General features: G+C 50.2%; 1 protein-coding gene across 3 annotated transcripts in view; it reads left to right on the top strand.

The window, feature by feature from the left end:
• The window catches only part of TTF2 (transcription termination factor 2), a 1006608-nt gene extending 987038 nt beyond the window's left edge, over positions 1–19570 (top strand). For all 3 annotated transcript variants that reach the window (XM_069635774.1, XM_069635772.1, XM_069635773.1), the window contains one exon: positions 17049–19570. In XM_069635774.1, coding sequence (XP_069491875.1) covers positions 17049–17193 — 145 coding nt within the window. In that variant the 3' untranslated portion in view covers positions 17194–19570. The remainder of the gene's footprint in view (positions 1–17048) is intronic.
• The last annotated feature ends 429 nt before the right edge of the window (positions 19571–19999 follow it).

The raw sequence follows: 19999 nt of genomic DNA, 5'->3' as shown, positions 1-19999 counted from the left end.
CACACGGATACGGACACATAGAACCCCTCGGTTACCCATCGCTCCGTACACCCCCCACACCCTTTTCCCATCACAAACATTCCCCCTGTCCGCTACACAGACAAACAAAATGCAACCAAACTCTTACTTGGGATGCTACTTGCCACAGCCATGTGTGCGTCACTTGTCTGCGCCCAGGGCCTTGACTGGTCGCTTTATTAAGACCACTTAGAGCAGCCTTTCTAAAGCAACCTTTTTTGTTTTCGACTAAGTGAAAAAGATGTTTTCATTTAGTAACAGATAATGAAACGCACAAAAAAGAAACATAAATGGTGCATGTGCATCCTACCCATACACCACTGACCTTGCTCTGCTTAGCAGCACTGCCTTCAGCTACTGCTGGCAACAATATTCACCCACAAACATTCCACATGTTCATTACTCATTAAAACATACCAAACAACTTCACAGAGCTCAGCAAGTAGAGCATCCCAAAGCTATGACTAAATATGAAATCTTAAAATGGCCTCTGGGGTGTGCCACACCTGCTTCCGTTTTTGTTCATATTGATATCTGCACACTGTGCAACATACCACGTCTATATTTTAAAGTCAGTTCTTTTTACGTCAGCAGTCCCATAACTTGGCTGGAACTCAATGATGCTCCTCTGGGAAATGCCCATTAGCTGTCCAGCGGAAGTGTGTGTGCTGGGAGAGCTGCAAGAAAAACAATCTTCTCCAGCATAGCATCTTTCATAGATTCACATGGTGTTTGAATATACCCCGTTTTCGGGCTGGGAATCCTCGGTATCATTAAAGCAGTTAACATTTAAATGTTTTAAACTGATCGTCACTTTAGTTCTCTATTAGTCATTCTGGCAAAACAAAAGGGTGATGGCTGGAAGGTTTACAATAAATCTTAATCTCTGGCATTGCTCTGGGCAACCCTCCAAACAATCGTTAATCGCCTGCCTAGCCATTATACTAGGGGGAAAAAAACATGCAAATCGGGCTTGGTCATACCTCAGTAGGGGCAGTCCAGCCCGAAGTGCTTGGTCACATCCCACCTGCACAAAGACCACAAGCATCCCCAAACATGTTTCAGCCTCATTGGGCCTCATCAGTGAGGAGTAGCTTCGGTCTCTGGGCTCAGGAGGCACAGGACCCACGTCTGGGTATACCGGTCCCACTCGGGGTGATTAAAGCCAAACAAAAGGGGATGGCTGGAAGGTTTAGAATAAATCTTAACCTCTGTCATTTCTCTGGGCAACCCCCCAGACCATTTTTCTTCACCTACAAAGCCATTACAAAAGGGGGAAAACCACATGCTAATCAGGCTTGGTCCTAACCCAGTAAGGGCAGTCGGCACAAACTGCTTGATCACATCCCTTCTGCATCTTACTGAGGAGGCAAAACAAGGCTGAAACATGTCTGGTGTTGCTTACGTTTCTGTGCAGAGCCTATCAGTTCAGACAGGGCTGCTACCATTGGTGGCAGTCCCTGACTTATTTGCATTTGGCTGGACCCCTTTTCCAATGGCGCAGACGGGCTAAAGAATTGTAGTGTGGAAAGTTGCCCAGAGCTATGCCCGTGGTTCAGATTCATTCAAAACCTTCCACCCATCACTTTTGTGGTTACTATTAGTCATTCTGGTTCATATTGCCCACAAGCAATTACAGTTCTTTGTTAGCTCCACCCCTGGAGGCCATCATCAGATTATGTACTGCATGTTAATTATTGGAAGTCCTGAAAAATCTCTGTCCAAACTCTATTTTATCTACTTCATTATCGCTTCAAGAGTCCTTCATCATTTGGTCCTGCTGCGTCTCCTTGTTGGCTGGTGTGGACACTGGCCCATTCTGTCGCCTCAGAGGTTAGTGCCCTGCTACCATCCGTTGAGGCCATCAAGAGTCCATTGAGATCACGGCAGACACTCTGAAGGAAAAGTCTGCTCAAGGCCTTCTCAAATTGTCACCCAAGGAGCGTGTACGTCAAAGGATCTTCATGAGGAATGTCTCTATTGTATGTATCCGGACCATGATTTGAATAACTGCACCACCTGTCAGTCGTTCAAGACCCGGAAGGAACGCCACAGGAGGTTAGGCTTAGTTGGATGACAGTGCCGGGGCTCTGACTCTGTCCGCAGTTAAGGCACAGCAGACCCCTTGAGTGCACTCCCTCGTTGAAGAGGTTGAGGTCCCATGAAGAATATTCCTGTGGGAGGAAAAAGAAAAAGGGACATGGGTTGCATGTTCGGGTTGCTCCATCATCAACTTTGTTGACTTTCTCATCCACAGATTCAGTGACCTCTGACTGCTACGGCATCCAGAGTGTCCCCTGCAACAAAGCACTCTACTTCTGAGATTTAACACTCTTTGGCGATGACTGACCCACCCATGCCATCGTCCTTGACGACGCAAGTTCACTTCAGCGACGACAACCGTCTCGTCGACGACCAAATCAATTCAGTCGACAACTACCACCTGCTCAATGACCAGATCCATCCAGTCGACAAGCATCTCGTCTGCCTCTAAGGCTTTGGTCTTAATCTACGGTTCCGAGACACGTTGCAGGGAAACAAGAATCAGTCGGCACTGTCGTGCCTTCATATGCCGACTCTTGCGCAGCACCACATCTTACTGGCCCCATATGTGCCATCTGCTATGCCCCCCGCATCCCTTGCCCCTGAAGAACTGTTAAATAAAGGGGTTGAGCCTGACATGGACATTGAAGGGTTTTTGAGTTCAATGAGAATGGCGGTATGCCCCAGCCTGCGAACATGCCACCCCAACGAGCTGTATTGGCATCTACTAGGAGACCTACTAAGCATATGCTGGTATAGCTGGAACTCCCTTCCACTGCAGGTCCCAATCGGACACCTGTTCAATCAGAAACCCCTTCAAGAACAGTTCAAGTCCTACTCCTTCACGCTTGGGTGTATGTATGGATATCTTTTCCACTCCTGTGGAAGGCATAGTTCCTCCGCCACCATCTGAACAGCCCTCTCTGGTTCCAGTCCTTCCCACGCCAGCCATCTCACTGATACCAACACTGATGTCTGACTAGCCTACTGTTGGCTCTCCACACACAACTCAACTGACGAGTGTGATGACTTGGTGAGGAAGAGTCGGCGGATCTACCTTAAAGAGACTCCCCTCCTGATGATATTGGTTCTTTTCACACGCTCTTGTCTCAGGCAGTGAAACTATTCGATCTTCTCCCGGGGAGCCAGAAGGCGGGTTTCCTTTATCAAAGGCGGGAGTCTACCAGAAAATCTGTAGTGGCCATCCCTGTACTGGATGATATTTGGGAAGACTGCCTGCTCGTGATGAGGAATCCTTTCTCAACACGATCTAAGAAAGATTGCTTGAGCCCAGCCGGACTGTTGTATCAGCGGCTGCAGTGAAAATCTTTCACTTCTTTGTCTGGAGGTACCATACAATGGAAGAAGGGTTGGCAAACAGCTGTGCACCTTTGGTAAAAGTGTCATTTCCACAGCCGCTACCACTATGAAGGTGGCAACCCTGCCCGCTGCGGCCAGGAGATCTGATTTAAGCTGGGCCAAGTGTTCGACTTGCCACTGGATGACAAGCGTGAGGACACACTTACGCTTCTATGGGAAAGAAAGGCAGCAAAAGATCTTGCCATTTCCATTGCTGTGGACATCGCAAACGCGGGATTCCACCAGATGGGAAACTGAGCTGTATTACTTCAGGCCACCTACTCCTGGCCTGAAGTGCCAAGGTGGTGGACCAGCCCTGTTCAACAAGAAAGTGTATGAGATCATCCAAGCCATCAAGGCCGACAATGACGCAACCTCTAGTTCATTAGGCACTGTCCGATTTTCCAGAACTTCGAGGGATTGCAGATCCTCCCATTGTCCACAGATGTCGCACTCTGGAAACGCCCAAGAACGTTACAAAGGAAGATCACAGGCCTATCGTGGGAGCAAGCATCAACGCAATTGTTCGGCCAGAAGCAAAGTATCAAAACAAACCTGACTAGGCTCTGGCACAGACCATTAACCCTCACTTCTACACCACAGTAGGGGGCATCTTATGAACTTTGTTACGCTGTGGGAGTCCATCACTTCCGACAAATGGGTGTTTATCCATCTTTTGGCATAGCACACTCTGCAGTTCATTGGGCCTCTTCCATCCGTCCCTCATGTTCCAAAGGCAGAAAAACACCTACCACTGCTGCTGCAGGAGATGCAGCCCTTCCTTGCAAAGGGAGCAAACTCGTCCCAGTTCACCTGCAAGGCACCGACATGTATTCCAGATACATTTTGCTAAAGGAGAAATCTGGATGTTGGAACCTTATATTAGATCTGCGCAGGCTCAACACATTTCTCAGGTCTCGTACCTTTCGCATGATCATGCTCCAACATATCTTGGACCAGCTGCAAGAGTTTTTCCTCTTCCCTCTAGACATGGACGCATACCTCCAAATCCCAATTCATCAGCGACAGATGTTTTCTTCACTTTAAGGTTGCAGGAAAACACTACCATTTCAAGGCCTTCCCGTCGGACTAGAATCGGTGCCATGGGTGTTCAAATGTCTTGCTTCATTTGCAGCCCACCCCCATCGTTTCAGGGATTCACGTCTGCCCATTTCCGGACTGACTGGTGCGGGCCGGTTTATGGACTTAATTTAATTTTTTACATCAAATGTATTTCCATCAAATTATTTTGCATCGCAAAAATATGCATCAAATGCATTTGATTTTTATTTTTTTTACCGTTTTTTAACCCTTTATAATCCACCACAATAAAAATTAACCCTTTACCACCTAAAACATGCATTCGATGCATATTTTCTTTGATGCAAATGCATTTGCTGGAAAGGTATTAGATGCAAAGTCCAGATACCGTGTGGGCCACATAGCTTCCACCAGTGACTCTGCATACAAAAGAGATGATCCACTGCTTGGCGTCACTAGGTTTCTCTGTGAATGTTGCAAAGTCCTACTTAATTCCACCTCAGAACACGCTGTTAAACCACAATCCAGCATCCCTCAACTTTATGGCCTGGCTTCTGCAGCCTTAGAGTTTGCAAACATACCTCTACCTCTCAACTGCCTGGATATCTGAGCCATGGCCCAGGCACCATCTACGCTGTTCTGCAACATGAACAAGTGGAAATGCTTCGCCATCTGGTGTCCAGGTCAACATCTCGACCTGTTTCGCATACAATCACCGGATTTCTTACCATGCCTCCCGTCTTTGACCAGTGCTGGTTTAGCACTCTTCCAATCAAGGTGCACTTTGCAGCGATTTCGCCCTGTGTTCCCCAGGTACGCCTTCTCTTTGGTCTGTTTGGTCAAGGAATTCTTAAAGGCCTGTTTCGCTTTTTCCCTCCCGTCTGCACTCCTGCTCTAGCCTTGGAACTCAACCTAGTCCTCTCCAAGCTGATGGGTCCTCCTTGCGAGCCTCTGTACATAGCCTCTTTAAGTTTCTCTCCTGAAAGACTGCTTTCCCAGTTGCAAATATTTCTGCCAGATGGATAGGCGAACTATAGGATCTTTACTGCAAGCCTTCCTACTTGACTTCATCAGTCCAAGGTGGTCCTTCGCACTAACCTTTCCTTCATGCTGAATGTTCCTTTGTTCCACCTTAATTAACCATTCTGCCGGTGTTCTTTGGGTCTCCCTCCTCTCCTGCTGAACGCTCCTTGCATTCTCTGGATGTGGCCCGAGGACTCAGGTTTTATGTGGCTTGCACTAAAGACTTCAGCAAATCATCACAATTTTTTATGGCTTTCGGGCCTTCCTGCAAGGCCACACCACCCTTTCATAATTTTCCATTGCAAGATGGTTGTCATGATTCCTGCCCCTCATGTCCCCAGCCCTCCAAGATGTCGGGCCGGAGCCAGGCCACAATCACCTACATGGCCCTCAAGGGCCTCTCCATCCCTCCAAAGACCCACTTGGAGTCAGACTTGGCGCTTGTGGCACCAGACTCACTTACTCCCATAGGATAACATTGGGGATTGGACTTGTAGTGCTTTGATGGGGACAAGATGGATGCCCCCACATATTTCGGTTCCCAGAACTGCATGTGCAGTCTAGTCTTTTGGGTGTGGTTCAGCCAAGAGACACCTGGGATACCCAGAGACTATTTAAGCCACGCCCAGGTTGAGAAACATGCTTTGTGTTTTCTGCACCTTCAGCGTGACACTAGCTGTGTTCGGATCGGTCTCCAGTAGGCCTGCATCTTTCTTCTGCGCTCAGCTCCTACAAGAACAAGAACACTGTTAGGAACAGCCTTACCTTGCGGCGCTTCTGCCCATCATTCATCGCTTCTTCTGTTCTGCGGGCATCTTCGGTGGTGTCATTCCCATCCCGGCACGCCGCTTCCTAAGGAAAAGGGAAAAGAACAGAAAAAAGGCATTAGTAAGCATTCAGCAAATCTTCGCTTATTTTTAAAGACTGTAAGAGCTTCAAATGCTTAGCTGAATCCCAGCCGCTCTGGGGGAACTCTGTCTCCAGAACTTCTCATCCATCTGCAAGAGGGAAAAGACACTCCAGGTTAGCATGGAAACATCTAGAGGCACCGCATACCGCGCTTACTCACCGCATTTCTTCTTCATAACTGGCATCCACGCTGAAAACGTTGCGGCACCTAAAAGACACAGAAAAATAACTCGGTTCAATACAAATACGAAAGGGTCGCATCGCGCTCTCACTCAACTTCAGCGCTACTCATCTCAGCAGCACATAGCCATGCCCGGACGACTGTTGAAAAGGCTTATTATACTTCCCTGTCGGACTCTTGCCAGTGAAGTAACTAGGCAGCAACGAGCCTGCATCACTCAACGCGCCCCTGTGCTGAAAGCCGGACGGAGAGCACACTTTCCAAGAAAACAAGGTGAGCTGTGGATCAAAGTGAAGGGTTGGACCCCGGGAAGAAGGGGTTCAACCACACAGTGACAATAGGGAGTTAAACTCTACCAATCCTGTGTTTCAGACCCAGTCTCCAGTCGAGTAGACTCCAGGGAAGGGTTCGAGGTCGTAAGAGGTCAGAACAGGCTGAGTGACGTTCCCGTGGATACCAGGTGAGTGTTCGTTATCCGTGTTTATTTCACATTGTCATTGAATGGCAACAGGCCTCTTCCAGGCATGGCAAAGAGCACTCTCGGCAAGGGCTGTGGCTTATACTACAGCGTTCCGGTGCTGTGTTGCCCTTTTGGACATTTGCAGGGCTTCCATGTGGATGTCTGTCCATACCTTCACGAGGTTCTACTGCATCGATTGGGATTCCAGGGAGGAGTCCTGGGTCGGCCAGTCATTGCTTTGCAACCTGTTTGTGTGAGGTGAGTTGGTTACTTATGTTGCGCTATGGCTCTGCCTGTTTTGGTTATATGTACTTCTCCAGCATGGGGTCTGGCATGGATTCACATGCTCATGAATATTCCCTGTCGTCAGACTGGGAATCCTTGGTAAAGAAAAAATCAGTATCAGTTTCGTTTCTGATCTCTTTCTTAGTAGTGACCAATCACTGATCTCTGGGTCATACTGCCCCCAGCCAATGACTGCCCTCTCCCTAAACCCCTCCCCTGGCAGCCAGCCTCAGATTTTTACTGCACACTCAAGTGTTGGGAGTCCTCGTGTTTAGCTCTCGAGCTTTTTGCTGCGTTTTCGCGCCTTTTCAAAGAGATTTTCTCATTTGTCAGTCAAATAGAGCCTCAAGCTCCACCGTGTCTACATCCGATCAACGGGGACCCGTTTCGGATTTTCTACGCCCCTCAAGGATGAAGTTTTCGTCGAGTTACGCTTCTTGGAGGAGTCCAGAAGTTTCTGCGGCCTACCCGGTCATGGCCCAGGAGAAAGGAAGCTCGACGCCCGGAAAGCTGTTCAGGGTTTGCCCTGGATGCCAGCTGCAGAATGTGTTCGAGGACGAGCACTCGAAATGTCTCTACAGTCTTCATGAGGACAAGACGCACGTGGAGAAGGACTGTGCGTTTTGCGGTTCGTCTCTCCAACTGGCTGGAAGGAAGGAGCCCGTCAGGTGATAAGAAGTCATCTGAGCGGTCTTCTAAGTCCTGTGAGGGCCCCCCGGCGACGAGGGCCCAACAGAAGGCAAAGTGCCGTGAGTCTGCGGGCACCGGGAGCGCCGCACGGTCGGACTCCTCGGCTGCCAGGCAGGGCGCATCCTCTCCAGCGCCATCAACCATGAGCCAACACTCTGGCTCAGGGAAGAGTAAGGCAGAGAACCCGTCAAAGCTCCTGGAGTGGCCCTGGTCGATCTCAAAGGATCCAGCCGAGGGGGACCGAGGCGGTGACCCCCCCCCCAGGTGAACACCACAGGCCCGCAGAAGGTGGTGAAGGCCTTGATTCACCTGGCCAAGCCCTCTATCGAGGAAGTTGCGGCGGACCTGGCGCAGCCTGAGGAGGCTACACCAGTGGAGGCGACCTCGGGGCCCAGAGTTTCCCTGCCACCGCGGAGGGAAGCCTCTTTCAGGCCCATCGAGAAGACCCCTGTGAAGACCCCGACGGGAAAAGAGAGGGGGGGTCGGTGGCCATTTTGGACACGGACACAGCCTCCGAGGAGGAACTGGCTGAAGTCTTGGAGGGCCTCGACGAGGGCATCGAAGAGGCCCGGTCCCACGGGAGGGATCCGACGAAGGGGACGACGAGAGCGACGGCAGTGCCGGCGAGGTTCCTAGTCAACTGTCGCTTCCGGAGCCGCAGGACAACTCGGCGGCCATTTTGTTGGCAATACAATTCTTCTGTTCGGCGATAAGGACGAGATTGCCCCTACCACCGGCATAGGAGCCGGAACTAGGCCCGACGGAGGAGCCAGAGCCAGGCCCGTCGGGAAGTCCCCCAAACTAGAGAAGACGGACCCATCCAGCCCCGCCTTTTCAGCCCTCGCTGCCTGCTCAGCCTTTGCCCATGTCCCCCGTACCTGGGGATGACACGGGAACGGACATGGCCACGACGGGTACGGATGACGACGGGGTGACGACGGGACGGAGCTCCCATCGCCTCCAGCCTGGGCCTCCCCGACCGACGAGATTGGGGCTTTCCACGCTATGATTGCCAGGGTATCTGAGCTTTTTCAGCTCTGCCCCGAAGAGAAGGAAGGTTTCCTTTACCAACGGCGCGAGGCCAAGAGGAAGAAAGTCCTCGCTGTGCCTCTGCTGGATGACACCTGGGACGAGGCTCTCGCCCTTCTCAAGAACCTGTTTACGACGCCTGCCAAGAGGGGATCGGTACAAGTAGTAGCACCGGGTCCCCGATGTGGCACCTTTGTGCCTTGGGGCGCACACGACCCCTGACTCGGTCGTCTCAGCGGCAGCCAAGAAGAAAGCGGGGGGGAAGGGATCGGCCTCGACGTCAACTTCCACGCCGGACGGCGAAGGAAAGAAGCTGGATGCAATAGGACGAGTTATCTCGTCGCGGCAACAACGATTACAGCGGCCAACGCCCTCGCGATCGTGGCCCGCTATGACAGGGAGTTATGGTACAAGATCGCCCCCCCCCCCCCGTTGGACTTCCTACCGGATGACAAGAGGGCTGAGGCCCTGTAGATCTTGCAAGAAGCTGAGGTGGTGTCGGACCACGCCATAACGGTGGCAACGGACATTGCCGACACCAGTGTCCGCCAGCTAGGCAACGGCGTTTGCCTCAGACGACGAGGGTGGCTCAAGGCGACGGATTTCCGCCAGGACGTACAAGCCAAGGTTTTGGACCTGCCGTTCGACGGGAACAACCTGTTTGGGGAAAACAGTGGATGAGTCCCTCCAAGCCATCAAGGCGAACACGGAGACAGCTAAGGCCCTGGGAGTTCTCCAGCAACGAAGGCCGTCCTTTCGGAGCTCCGGAGGCAAGCAGGGTGCCTCCAAGGGATTTGGCGGTGGCTCCTCTACATACCACCAAACGGCCCGCTCCTCATCGCAGGAAGCCTATAGAGGACGAGGCAAGCCGGGTGGATCCCGCCGTCGTTGCTAGGGAGGGCAAAGGCGTCCTCCAAGCAAGATTGAACTGACCGTGGCGTCAGGCCCCCACCGAAGCACCCCGGTGGGAGGCCGGCTGGCGAAGTTCGTCAGCGTGTGGGAGTCCATCTCCACCGACCGTTGGGTGCTGGATGGCCTGGCCCAGGGGCACGCCCTCGAATTTCTAAAAAAGAGAACCACGTCCCTCAATTGCTGTTGGAGGTAAGGGCGATGCTCAAGAAAGGTGCCATCAAGCTCGTCCCGAAGAGGCTCCGGAGTATATTCAAGGTACTTCCTCGTGAAAAAGAAGACAGGGTGGCGACCCATCCTAGACCTGCGACGACTGAACAAGTACATCAAGGCACAGAAGTTCCGTATGGTCACCCTCCAGCACGTGCTGGGACAGCTGGAGGAGGGTGATTTCCTGTCGTCGTTGGATTTGGAGGATGCATACTTTCACATTCCCATTCTAAAAGGGCACCGGAAGTTCCTCAGTTCGTGGTCCAAGGGCGGCACTACCAGTTCAAGGCCCTCCCGTTCGGATTGAAGTCGGCACCCAGTGTTTTCATCAAGTGCCTCGCTCCAGTGGCGGCGCGGCTGCGCCTGCAGGGGATCCACGTCTACCCCTACCTGGACGATTGGCTCATCTGCACAAGGACAAGGGAGCTCGCCGTAGAACACACATCGAAGACCGTCCAGCTGCTCACGGACCTTCTCCATCAACTTCCCCAAGTCCCACCTGGTCCCCTCTCAAGTCGCACTGTTTCTGGGAGCCAAGCTCGACACAGTGGCGTGTCTGGCCTCGCCGTTGGAGGAAAGGACAAAGGCCATCCTAGGCAAGGTGCAGCGTCTGCTGGCCACGGACGTGGCCAGAGTGAGGGCCATCAAGTCCCTCCTCGGGATGTTGTCCTCTTGCATTTACCTCCTGCGCCTGTGCAGGCTTCGGATGCGCCCCCTACAGGAGTTCCTCGACACCCGCTGGATTCAAGCGAGGGGCAGCTTCGAGGACAGGATCCCTCTCAACGAGACCTTCGAACAAGCGATCCGGTGGTGGGGCAACCGCGCTCATCTAGCAGCAGGGACAGACTTTCAGACCCCGGCCCACCAGGCGACGGTGACGACGGATGCCTCCCTGGAGGAGTGGGGAGCCCACACCAGAGATCTTAACGCGAGAGGCCTTTGGCTCCCGGAGGAGAAGCCGCTCCACATCCACATCCTGGAGCTCCGGGCAGTGTTCTGGGCCCTCAGGTCCTTTCTCCCGTCCCTCAAGGGCAAGATGGTGAGGATCTTCGCCGACAACACCACCACGATGTTCTACATCCGGAAGTAAGGCGGAAACAGATTCCCGGCCCTATCCAAGGAAGCCCAAGACCTGTGGCATTGGGCCGTTGCTCAAGGGATGTTTCTGGTGCCGTTTCATCTGGCAGGGATAATAAAACACCATTGCCGACTCACTCAGCAGAGAGCTGCGCTCGTGCCACGAGTGGGAACTATGCCAGGATCAAGTGGACCGACTCTTTCAGCGATGGGGCAAACCCTAGATCGACCTGTTCGCGACGGCGACGAACTCCAAGTGCCAGAGGTTCGGCAGCAGATTTCCCCAACCGAGGAGCATGGGCGATGCTTTCTCGTTCCCCTGGGACGGCCTGTTCCTATATGCGTTTCCTCCGTTGCCGTTGCTGCTCCGACTCATCAACCAAACCAAGAGGTCCCGGTGCAGAATGATCCTCGTCGCACCGGCGTGGCCGAGATAGATCTGGTTCCCGGACCTTCTGGACTTGTCAGCGACCCCACCAGTCAAGCTGTCGACGGACGCAGATCTTCTCTCCAGAGAAGGAGGCGCCATCCTTCATCACGACCCGGAGTAGCTGAACTTGCATGCCTGGCTCCTGCAGCACTAGAGTTTGGAGGGTACGATATCCCGGCTGACTGCAGAGAAGTTCTTGCAAGGGCCAGGGCGTCCTCAACTCTCAAGTGCTACGGACATAAGTGGAAGAGGTTCTCTGTCTGGTGCCGTACACAGAAGATTAACCCTCTGCGGATTACGGCCCCTCAAGTACTGCCGTACCTACTGTCGCTGGCCAAGGCTGGACTAGCTCACGCTTCCATCAAGATACATCTGGCTGCGATCTCCCGATACACCAGAACTACGGGACGGGCGTCCTTGTGGTCTCATTGCCTGGTGAAGGAATTTATGAAGGGACTGTTCTGAACGTTCCCGCCGGTGAAGGCTCCTGCCCCGGCGTGGGTACTCAACGTGGTGCTGTCTAGGCTCATGGGGGCGCCTATTGAGCCTCTGCATTCAGCGCCGTTCCTGTCGTGGAAGACAGCATTTCTTGTGGCAATCACCTCCGCACGGCGAGTGGGAGAGATCCAGGCCCTATCCTGCAAGCCTCCATACTTGACTTTTCACAACACGAGGGTGGTGCTAAGGACGCACCCCTCCTTTATGCCCAAGGTGCCGTCGGACTTCCACCTCAACGAGCCCTTGGTGTTACCAGTTTTCTTCCCGTCGCCTTCGTTGCTGGCCATGAGGACTTTGCAGTCGCTGGATGTGGCTAGAGCGCTGAAGTTCTATGTGGACCGCACGAAGAGTTTTCGGAAGACGTCACAGCTTATTGTGAACTTTGGACCTGTGAACCAAGGGAAGGCTCTCTCGAAGGCTTCCATTTCCAGATGGCTCTATCAGGCTGCATCATGCACTGTCATCGGTTGGCAAACTGACTGTTGCCTGGCCATCCGAGAGCCCATTCGACCAGAGCGATCGCTGCTACCACAGCATTCTTGTCTGGTGTGCCCCTGCTGGACATCTGCAGGGCTGCTACATGGAGGTCGACGCACACCTTCACGAGATTCTACTGCGTCGACCGGGATTCCAGGGAGGAGTCCAGAGTCGGCCAAGCAGTGCTGCGCAACCTGTTCGCGTGAAGGTGGGCCTGGTGAGGAGGTAAGAGTGCTTAATGTTGAGTTTATGTAATGCTTAATGTTGAGCCTTTGCCACCTCCCGTGGTTGTGCATGTGTGTACTGCTATTTATTCTTATATTCATGAGCATGTGAATCCATGCCAGACCCCATGCTGGAGAATAAACAAGTTACTTACCTGTAACTGTTGTTCTCCAGCATGGGTCTGGCATGGATTCATCTGCGAACCCTCCCTCTTACTCCTCTGCGGCTCTTCACTTGGTCATACTGCCACTTTACGTGCTACCAAATCTGAGGATGGCTGGCAGGGGAGGGGCTTAGGGAGAGGGCAGTGATTGGCTGGGGGCAGTATGACCCAGAGATCAGTGATTGGTTACTACTAGGAAAGACAGATCAGAAACGAAACTGATACTGATTTTTTCTTTACCGAGGATTCTCGGCCTGACGAAGGGGAATATTCATGAGCATGTGAATCCATGCCAGACCCATGCTGGAGAACAGTTACAGGTAAGTAACTTGTTCCTGCTTTGTAATCCTATTCAACTTGCATGTGGATCTATGGAAGATCCAATGCTGGAGAAGTTACTTGCCTCTAAATCCTGTTCCCCAGCATAAGTATCTTTTATAGATTCACATGTGACTCTCCCACCTACCCCTCTTATAGCTTTTCTTGGTTCATACTGCCACATCCTGTGTGCTTGCCAAATCTGAAGATGGCCACCAGGGGTGGAGCTAAGGGAGGCCAGGAGTTACAGGTAAGTAATTTATTCCTTAGGTTTTACCCACATCTCATTGTGCTCTGTGGGCTGAACCCCTCTTAACCAGGCAACATGGTTTTCCTCTTGTCCACCTGACCCTTAGCAAAACATGTAGCAGAGCGGCAAAGGCATCCCTCTTAGGAGGGGAGTCGGGTGGTTAATGGGACATCTCAACATTTAAAGCTGTTTTGATAAGTATTAAGACGGAAATCCTGTTTTGTAGGGCTACAACATTTTGCTCCCCCTGTCCCTGTTTTTGCATCACTGACCTATGGCCTATTTGTTGCCAGTGGGGCTTCTCCCAAAGTCCCCCTGTCTTTGCCTCCTTTTTTGCCTCAAGATATATAGTATCCCACTCCCAAGGGTGACTCTTGAGCACCCTTTTTGCTCTAACCTCCATATTGATCCTAACTGGTTTAAAGCAGCCTAAGTCCCCTAGCTCTACCCTAACTTCCTGTGGGGTATTCTGGGCTGAGCGGCCCTCCAGCTGGCCAACCATTCTGGTTGGCTACCTTGGCCCTTTTTACATAGACCAGCCACACCCTTGGTGATTGGTGGGCTGGCATTGGCCTGTCCCTAAGAGCAGTGATATTTAAGGTTTCCCCCCCCCCCCCCCCTGCTCCCTCTTTCTGCGCTGCTTAGGAACTTTGAAGCAATAGGTCTTCAGAACTGTCGGAGGGGTTTTACGGCTACTTTGCCTTCACTTGGCAATACTGGCTGGTGAAGAGGTTTGAGCATATCTAGGTTGGGATTTTCTGCTCTGAGAAGTTCATACTGGGCTTCCTATGTTGTCCTGATCACTCCACTGATGTTGAGTCAGGGGTTCAATCCGGGGACAGTTTTCCAGGTAGTTTACTGCCATTTTTCATCGGTCTTCCCCTCTTGCTGTGGGTCACTGCTAGTGGGACACCAATAACCCGCCTGAACTGCTCCTTGGACCATGCTGGGTCCCTTTGCCTTCTCAGTCTTTCTCTGGCAATTTCACTGCTGGCATGAGGGTCCCCATCTTAGGTAGCTCCTTTTGTCCTACTTTTCTTTGGTGGGGTTTTTTGTTGGCTCAGGGTTCAAGGCACCGGATCCTGTAACCTGCACCTCGACTACTTACTGAGGCTGTTGCGCCATGCTGGAGCAGTTTTCGCCAAAACAGCGGTTGAGTCCTTGCCGTGGAGTCCTTGCCGTGGGTGAGTATTGAACTTACTCGCCCACAAGGGTGTGGGGCTGGAGGGAGCACCTGTGGTCTGGGTTGATATTGTTTGGAAGAATCTCAACCTCATGTCCCATGACTAACACAAGAGGTCTTCCTGCTGTGCTGCACCTTCACCCGTGGATTCTGATTCTTCAACCTCTGGATCTCTTCATTTTGGTCTTCTCTGTATTCTGTGTGTATTCCGGGATTGTTTTTCCCAGAATCGGCACCCGTGATGTAAAACACTTACTTTCATTTTCTCAATTGACTGACTTACATGGAACTTTCTAATTAGCCTGGAACTCTCCAAGTGATTTCGGGGGTACTTACCTGCCCCCAGAAATGTGCACTGTACCCACTAAGGTTTCAGGGAGTTGTAGGCCAAGAATTGTTTTAGTATTTAAATGAGATTTTGAATGTAGATTTAAGTCTTGCTCTTCACTTCTTGAACTGTGGATGCACTTTTACACTCTTGGTTCGTTTTGGTGACACATTTTTCCCTGACTTGTATGGCCCATGTAATTGTATCTGAAATGTAGGCTGATTCCTTGGAGGCCTTTGGCGTGGTAAGAATAGTTTCTAGCCCTATTTATAATGCATACTTTTGTTGAAATAATACTACAAGGATGGTGCCAAACAAAGCGAGAGAAAACTAAAGGAGGATGACAGAAGGATGCAAAAGTCAAAAGGATTGCGGATTTGGCACCTTTTTCCTCAGCACCAAGAACGAACAAATACCTCCAGTGGGATTTTCCTCAGTCCTGAACTCTGGTGAGGGGACTCTGGACGAAAGATTCCTTCTTCTGGAGGTCCACAATGGTGCCCACAAGGTTTTGGCTGGATTCGTTCTCTGGAAGACTATGCACTCTATAATGGTCAGGGCTCCCCAGCATTGGGATTCTGCACCCTAGGAAAGTCGCAACAGGTCAGAATGGGCCAATGAAGCAAGTCTCAAGACTAGTTAGTCCCACCAGCCTAAGGGAGGAACGGATCTTCCCTTTCGAAACGAAAACAGGGGTCAGACAGCTGCAAGGCTTCACCGATGCTGCTGCTGTCCTGGAAGGTGCTGCTGGCATCTCTGCTCGTCCTCTTCGTCGGATGTCTTGTTCCACTAGTTGACTCTGCCTGTAGTCCCAAAATCCGCGCCTTTTATGCAAAATCCCATTTCATTCACTGACTTATAAACCTCTGGGTATTAAGCGCATTATAAATAGCCTATCATATCATATCGTATAGCCCTAGAGCTGTCCATCATCTGGGTGGTGGCTGTCCTCCAGGACATCCAGCCGGCCAGTCAGAACTGGTTTCAGTCGAGCACACCTACAAAGGACAGCAAAGTTTTCGGGACCCTCCCTCACTTCCTGCCTTTCCAGACACACTGGAGCCGGGGGGGGGGGTGGCTTCAGGGTTGAATCCCGCCAAAAACAAAACGCACAAAGGACTCAAATCTAGTTTAAACTGAGTAAAAGCCCAGAAGGAACAGACGAACAGGAAATGGCGAAAAAAGAAGACTGGGGGAGGGGGCCTTTGCTTTTTCCATCATGGGTGCTCAGGGGGGAGGAGGGAAAAGAGGGGAGCACCCATATCTAAACATCTAATAGAAAAAGATGACTTGCTTATGAAAGTTTCTGTAGAGCACCCCACCCCAAGAGGGCTCACTTTCTAGTCCTGTTAATTATGCCAAGTCGACATATGTGCCTTAGAAGTATCCTTTATGGGACAGTAATGCAGCAGAGTGGAAGGCAAGGGTCTTCATGACGTGGTCACTGTGTTGCTCAATGATTGGAAATGCATTGTTCCTTCTTTGTGTGCCAAATGTTTTGCAAAGGCTGTTTTGTTTTCACTGATTGGCAATATTCTGCAGATATTTACTTAATCCTACTTTGCACACAGTTTTTGCTCCAGAAAACATTAATCAGTGTTCCATATCTTTGAGGTGAGTTTGTGTGCACTATTAATAAAGATTACATTTCCTAAATAGACTAGCTTGGTGAATTATTAGTACTTCCTGCATGCTGTAAGGTGTTTACATGTTCTGAACATTTTTATCCCACCAGAATAGATCCCCTCCCACTGCATACAAACCACACCAGTCCAGCAGGATCAAGTTGCCTGGTGGTAATTGGCACCTGCAAGGTTTCTGACCCCTGAGGGGAATCCCACAGGGAGGTGTCTTTTTAATGAAGAACTTTGAACTCAAAGCTGAAATCTGTGCCCTTTATGCACTCCTGTACCTGTAAGAATTAATTTTTGTTTCTTAATAGGTTTGTGTGTGAAGAGACAGTGGAAGAAAAGATCACGGACCTCCAGGAGAGGAAGAAGGATCTGGCCAAGAAGGTGCTGTCTGGCACAGGGGCGGCCTTCACCAAGCTTACCCTGGCTGACCTGCGGGTGCTGTTTGGCGTGTAATGAACATTCAATGGCTGTATATGGTGCCAGACCGAAGATGCTGCTATATTTATTCCTTAATTTTGCACATATCCTAGCACCAGGGATTCTGCGATTGTGTTTAAATGAAGTGTGTGAATATTACCAGAGACCCTGTAATAAGCCTATCCACTGTTATAACTGGGCAGTGTTTGCTGTTGGCCATTCGTTTAAGCAAGGCACACAGGCCCTGCCGCCATTCAAACTTGAAAATGTTTGGTTTGTAAGAAGTTGAGTGTTTAGCACTGAATCTGTGCCCTTCTTGTTGAACTGAACTATATGAGCCTGCAGTAAGTCGTCGGAATATTGACATCTCACTGCCAATTACCAGACAGCCTCCCCTCCTGGGGATCCACAGCAGGTCATGCAGTGGATTTAATGATCGTTTAATTATGAACTGCTTTCAGCTCTCTCACAGTGCTGCTGGTGTGAGATTTCCATAACTGAGGCACGTAATCGACTAATGTACCGAACACTCTGAAATACACACACCAAACATGACATGGGTGATTGGTCACTGTTGCAGCATGTTTTGATGATCAGTTGCACAGTTGTTACTTGGTTTCAGATTGCTGCCGAGAAGTTAAACTGAGGTTCAGCACGCCACACTTAAGGTAGCACTGGCCCTGCCATTCCATTTTATATTCAGGAAGGTCTGAAGTGGTGCTAAGCCCTCTACCCTTCTTGTAGTGGAGTTTGGCACAAATCACTCCCTCGAATGGTCAGTGTTGAGCACGGACTCTCAATCCAGTCAGCACAATGTGTGAATGTTTGCACAATACATTGATGCGACATCTTGTCACTGCAAGGAAGGCTGCATTTTTTACTAGGGTATCAGAGGAGGTGCAACCACCACTTAAAACATGGTGTCCCTGCTGCCTTAGTGTCTGCTCCTTCCCCATGCATACTGGCTACTGTTACTAGGAGCCTAGACCTGCCCTCGCTATCCCCGCTCCCTCTTCTCCCATCCTGAACTCGCACACATTTGGGATAGTGTGGCCTCTTTGCACTTAGAATTTGCAAATAGTCGCACTTAGAATTTGCAAATAGTGGCTGCCACTGTAATTACAACACTGATGGGGAAGACCCTACTGCAGTAAGACCCCTCTAGATTGTATGCCGTCAGTCCCATATGTCTGATCTTCTACGTGCAGGGTCACACAGAGGCCATACAGGTCAACACATCTTTGCACTGATTAGCCTGTGACTATTTGTAACATTGTTTGAGAGTTACATTTTGCATGCATTTATTTATTGCGTCCTTTTAGCTGTTAATTTCACAGAGAAGAGATGTATTTGACATTTTTTTAAGATTCTGGTGCTTAAAGTACAAACCATTTTTAACATGTGAAATGTAGGGGATTGAACCCTGTACATATGTCAGATTGTTGAAGGAAGACTCCATAGCCATCAGTTAACCAAGGCATGCTCTTGGTGTCCACATTGTAAATATGTGAACTCCATCACCTCCTCGGTTCGGCCCTCCAAGGCAGAAGCCATTGATAAGTCAACCAAGAGATATGTTTTCTGTTTCTCATTTGAGTCTATAAAGTCGGTCACCTCAGAACTTAATCCGGATTATACCTTGGTGCCCTGTAGATCTGAATAAGCTTGGGATGGCTGTCGGGAATAAAACCTCAACTGGTCTGTTGAAGCTTGACATCTGATGCATTGCCGTAGGCCTGAGCTTGTACTTGGCTGGAACTTGCAAGTCTACTTGCTTCTTTTGAAATCTGAGCTTGCGATATCTCTATATTTAAGTTGGCTCACATTAATTTGCTGGCCGTTTTAGCCCTCCAAATGTTAAGTAGCCCATGAGCAGTGGCCTGCGCTGATGCAGTGGAAAGGTCAGAAATGTTAGATGGCTGCCATCTTCCTATTTGGTCTCCAGTTAAGGTAACAGCAGTGTCTTTATTATTACATTGTGCTTCACAGTACTGTGGTGGTATTTGTGCTACTCTAGCCTCCATAGGTTTACAGGGGGGGTATACCAGGCCACACTTCAGGGACTATGGCGCTAGCTTAGAAGAGATGCTCCATTGGTCTATTTCTTTTTAAAGAATCAGAATTTATCTCACAATCATATCTTTGAGAACCATGTGTGTGTGATTTGAGCAAGTTTATGAAGCTTGTGTACCAATGTATTATTTATACACCACTACTGTGCCTTTCCCTGTGACACCATCTACCTCTACACATGTGGGGTTCTGTGTAGAGTGCTTCATGGCGCTGCTCATTGGCACCAATGTCTAATATACATTTCTCTTGGGTTTTTATTATGTTGTGGATAGTTGCTTATTGTAACACGACCTCTGGGTTGCCCCAGTTTGTTCTGTCAATAAAGTATAATTTAATATATTGCCTGCATATTTAGTCCTTTACATATTATACGAAAACAAGAGTGCTTTGTTTCAGGGTCATTCTTACGAGGTAAGTGGACCACAAGAAATCATTTTGCTCTTTTTTATACTAATGCTGGGTTTGAAATTGAGGCGAACTGGGAGCTCTTTAGCTCCAGCTTCTGGCCAAGGAGAGCCTGGTTAGCTTGAAAGCAACAGCTGCCAGGAGCTACTTTTGGCTTCCCAGGCAATTGGTGCCTTTCAAACATGCATACGTGACATTAACTTTTGAGTATTTGACAATGCTAATAAAGAAGACTTGGGCTACATCTAGTACACATGTAAACACAGTGAAGCATACAAAATGGACAAAAACTTAGTGTGCAGCTCATGTGGAAGTTAGATTCTCAGTGTACTAGGTTCCCGCCCTTGCTCATCGGATCTTAATT

The sequence above is a fragment of the Ambystoma mexicanum genome, chromosome 7p, assembly GCF_040938575.1.
Source record: "Ambystoma mexicanum isolate Mex_15411 chromosome 7p, UKY_AmexF1_1, whole genome shotgun sequence".
Lineage (NCBI taxonomy): Eukaryota > Metazoa > Chordata > Amphibia > Caudata > Ambystomatidae > Ambystoma > Ambystoma mexicanum.
Note: the sequence above shows the minus strand (reverse complement) of the source record. Positions and strands in the feature narration are given on the sequence as shown.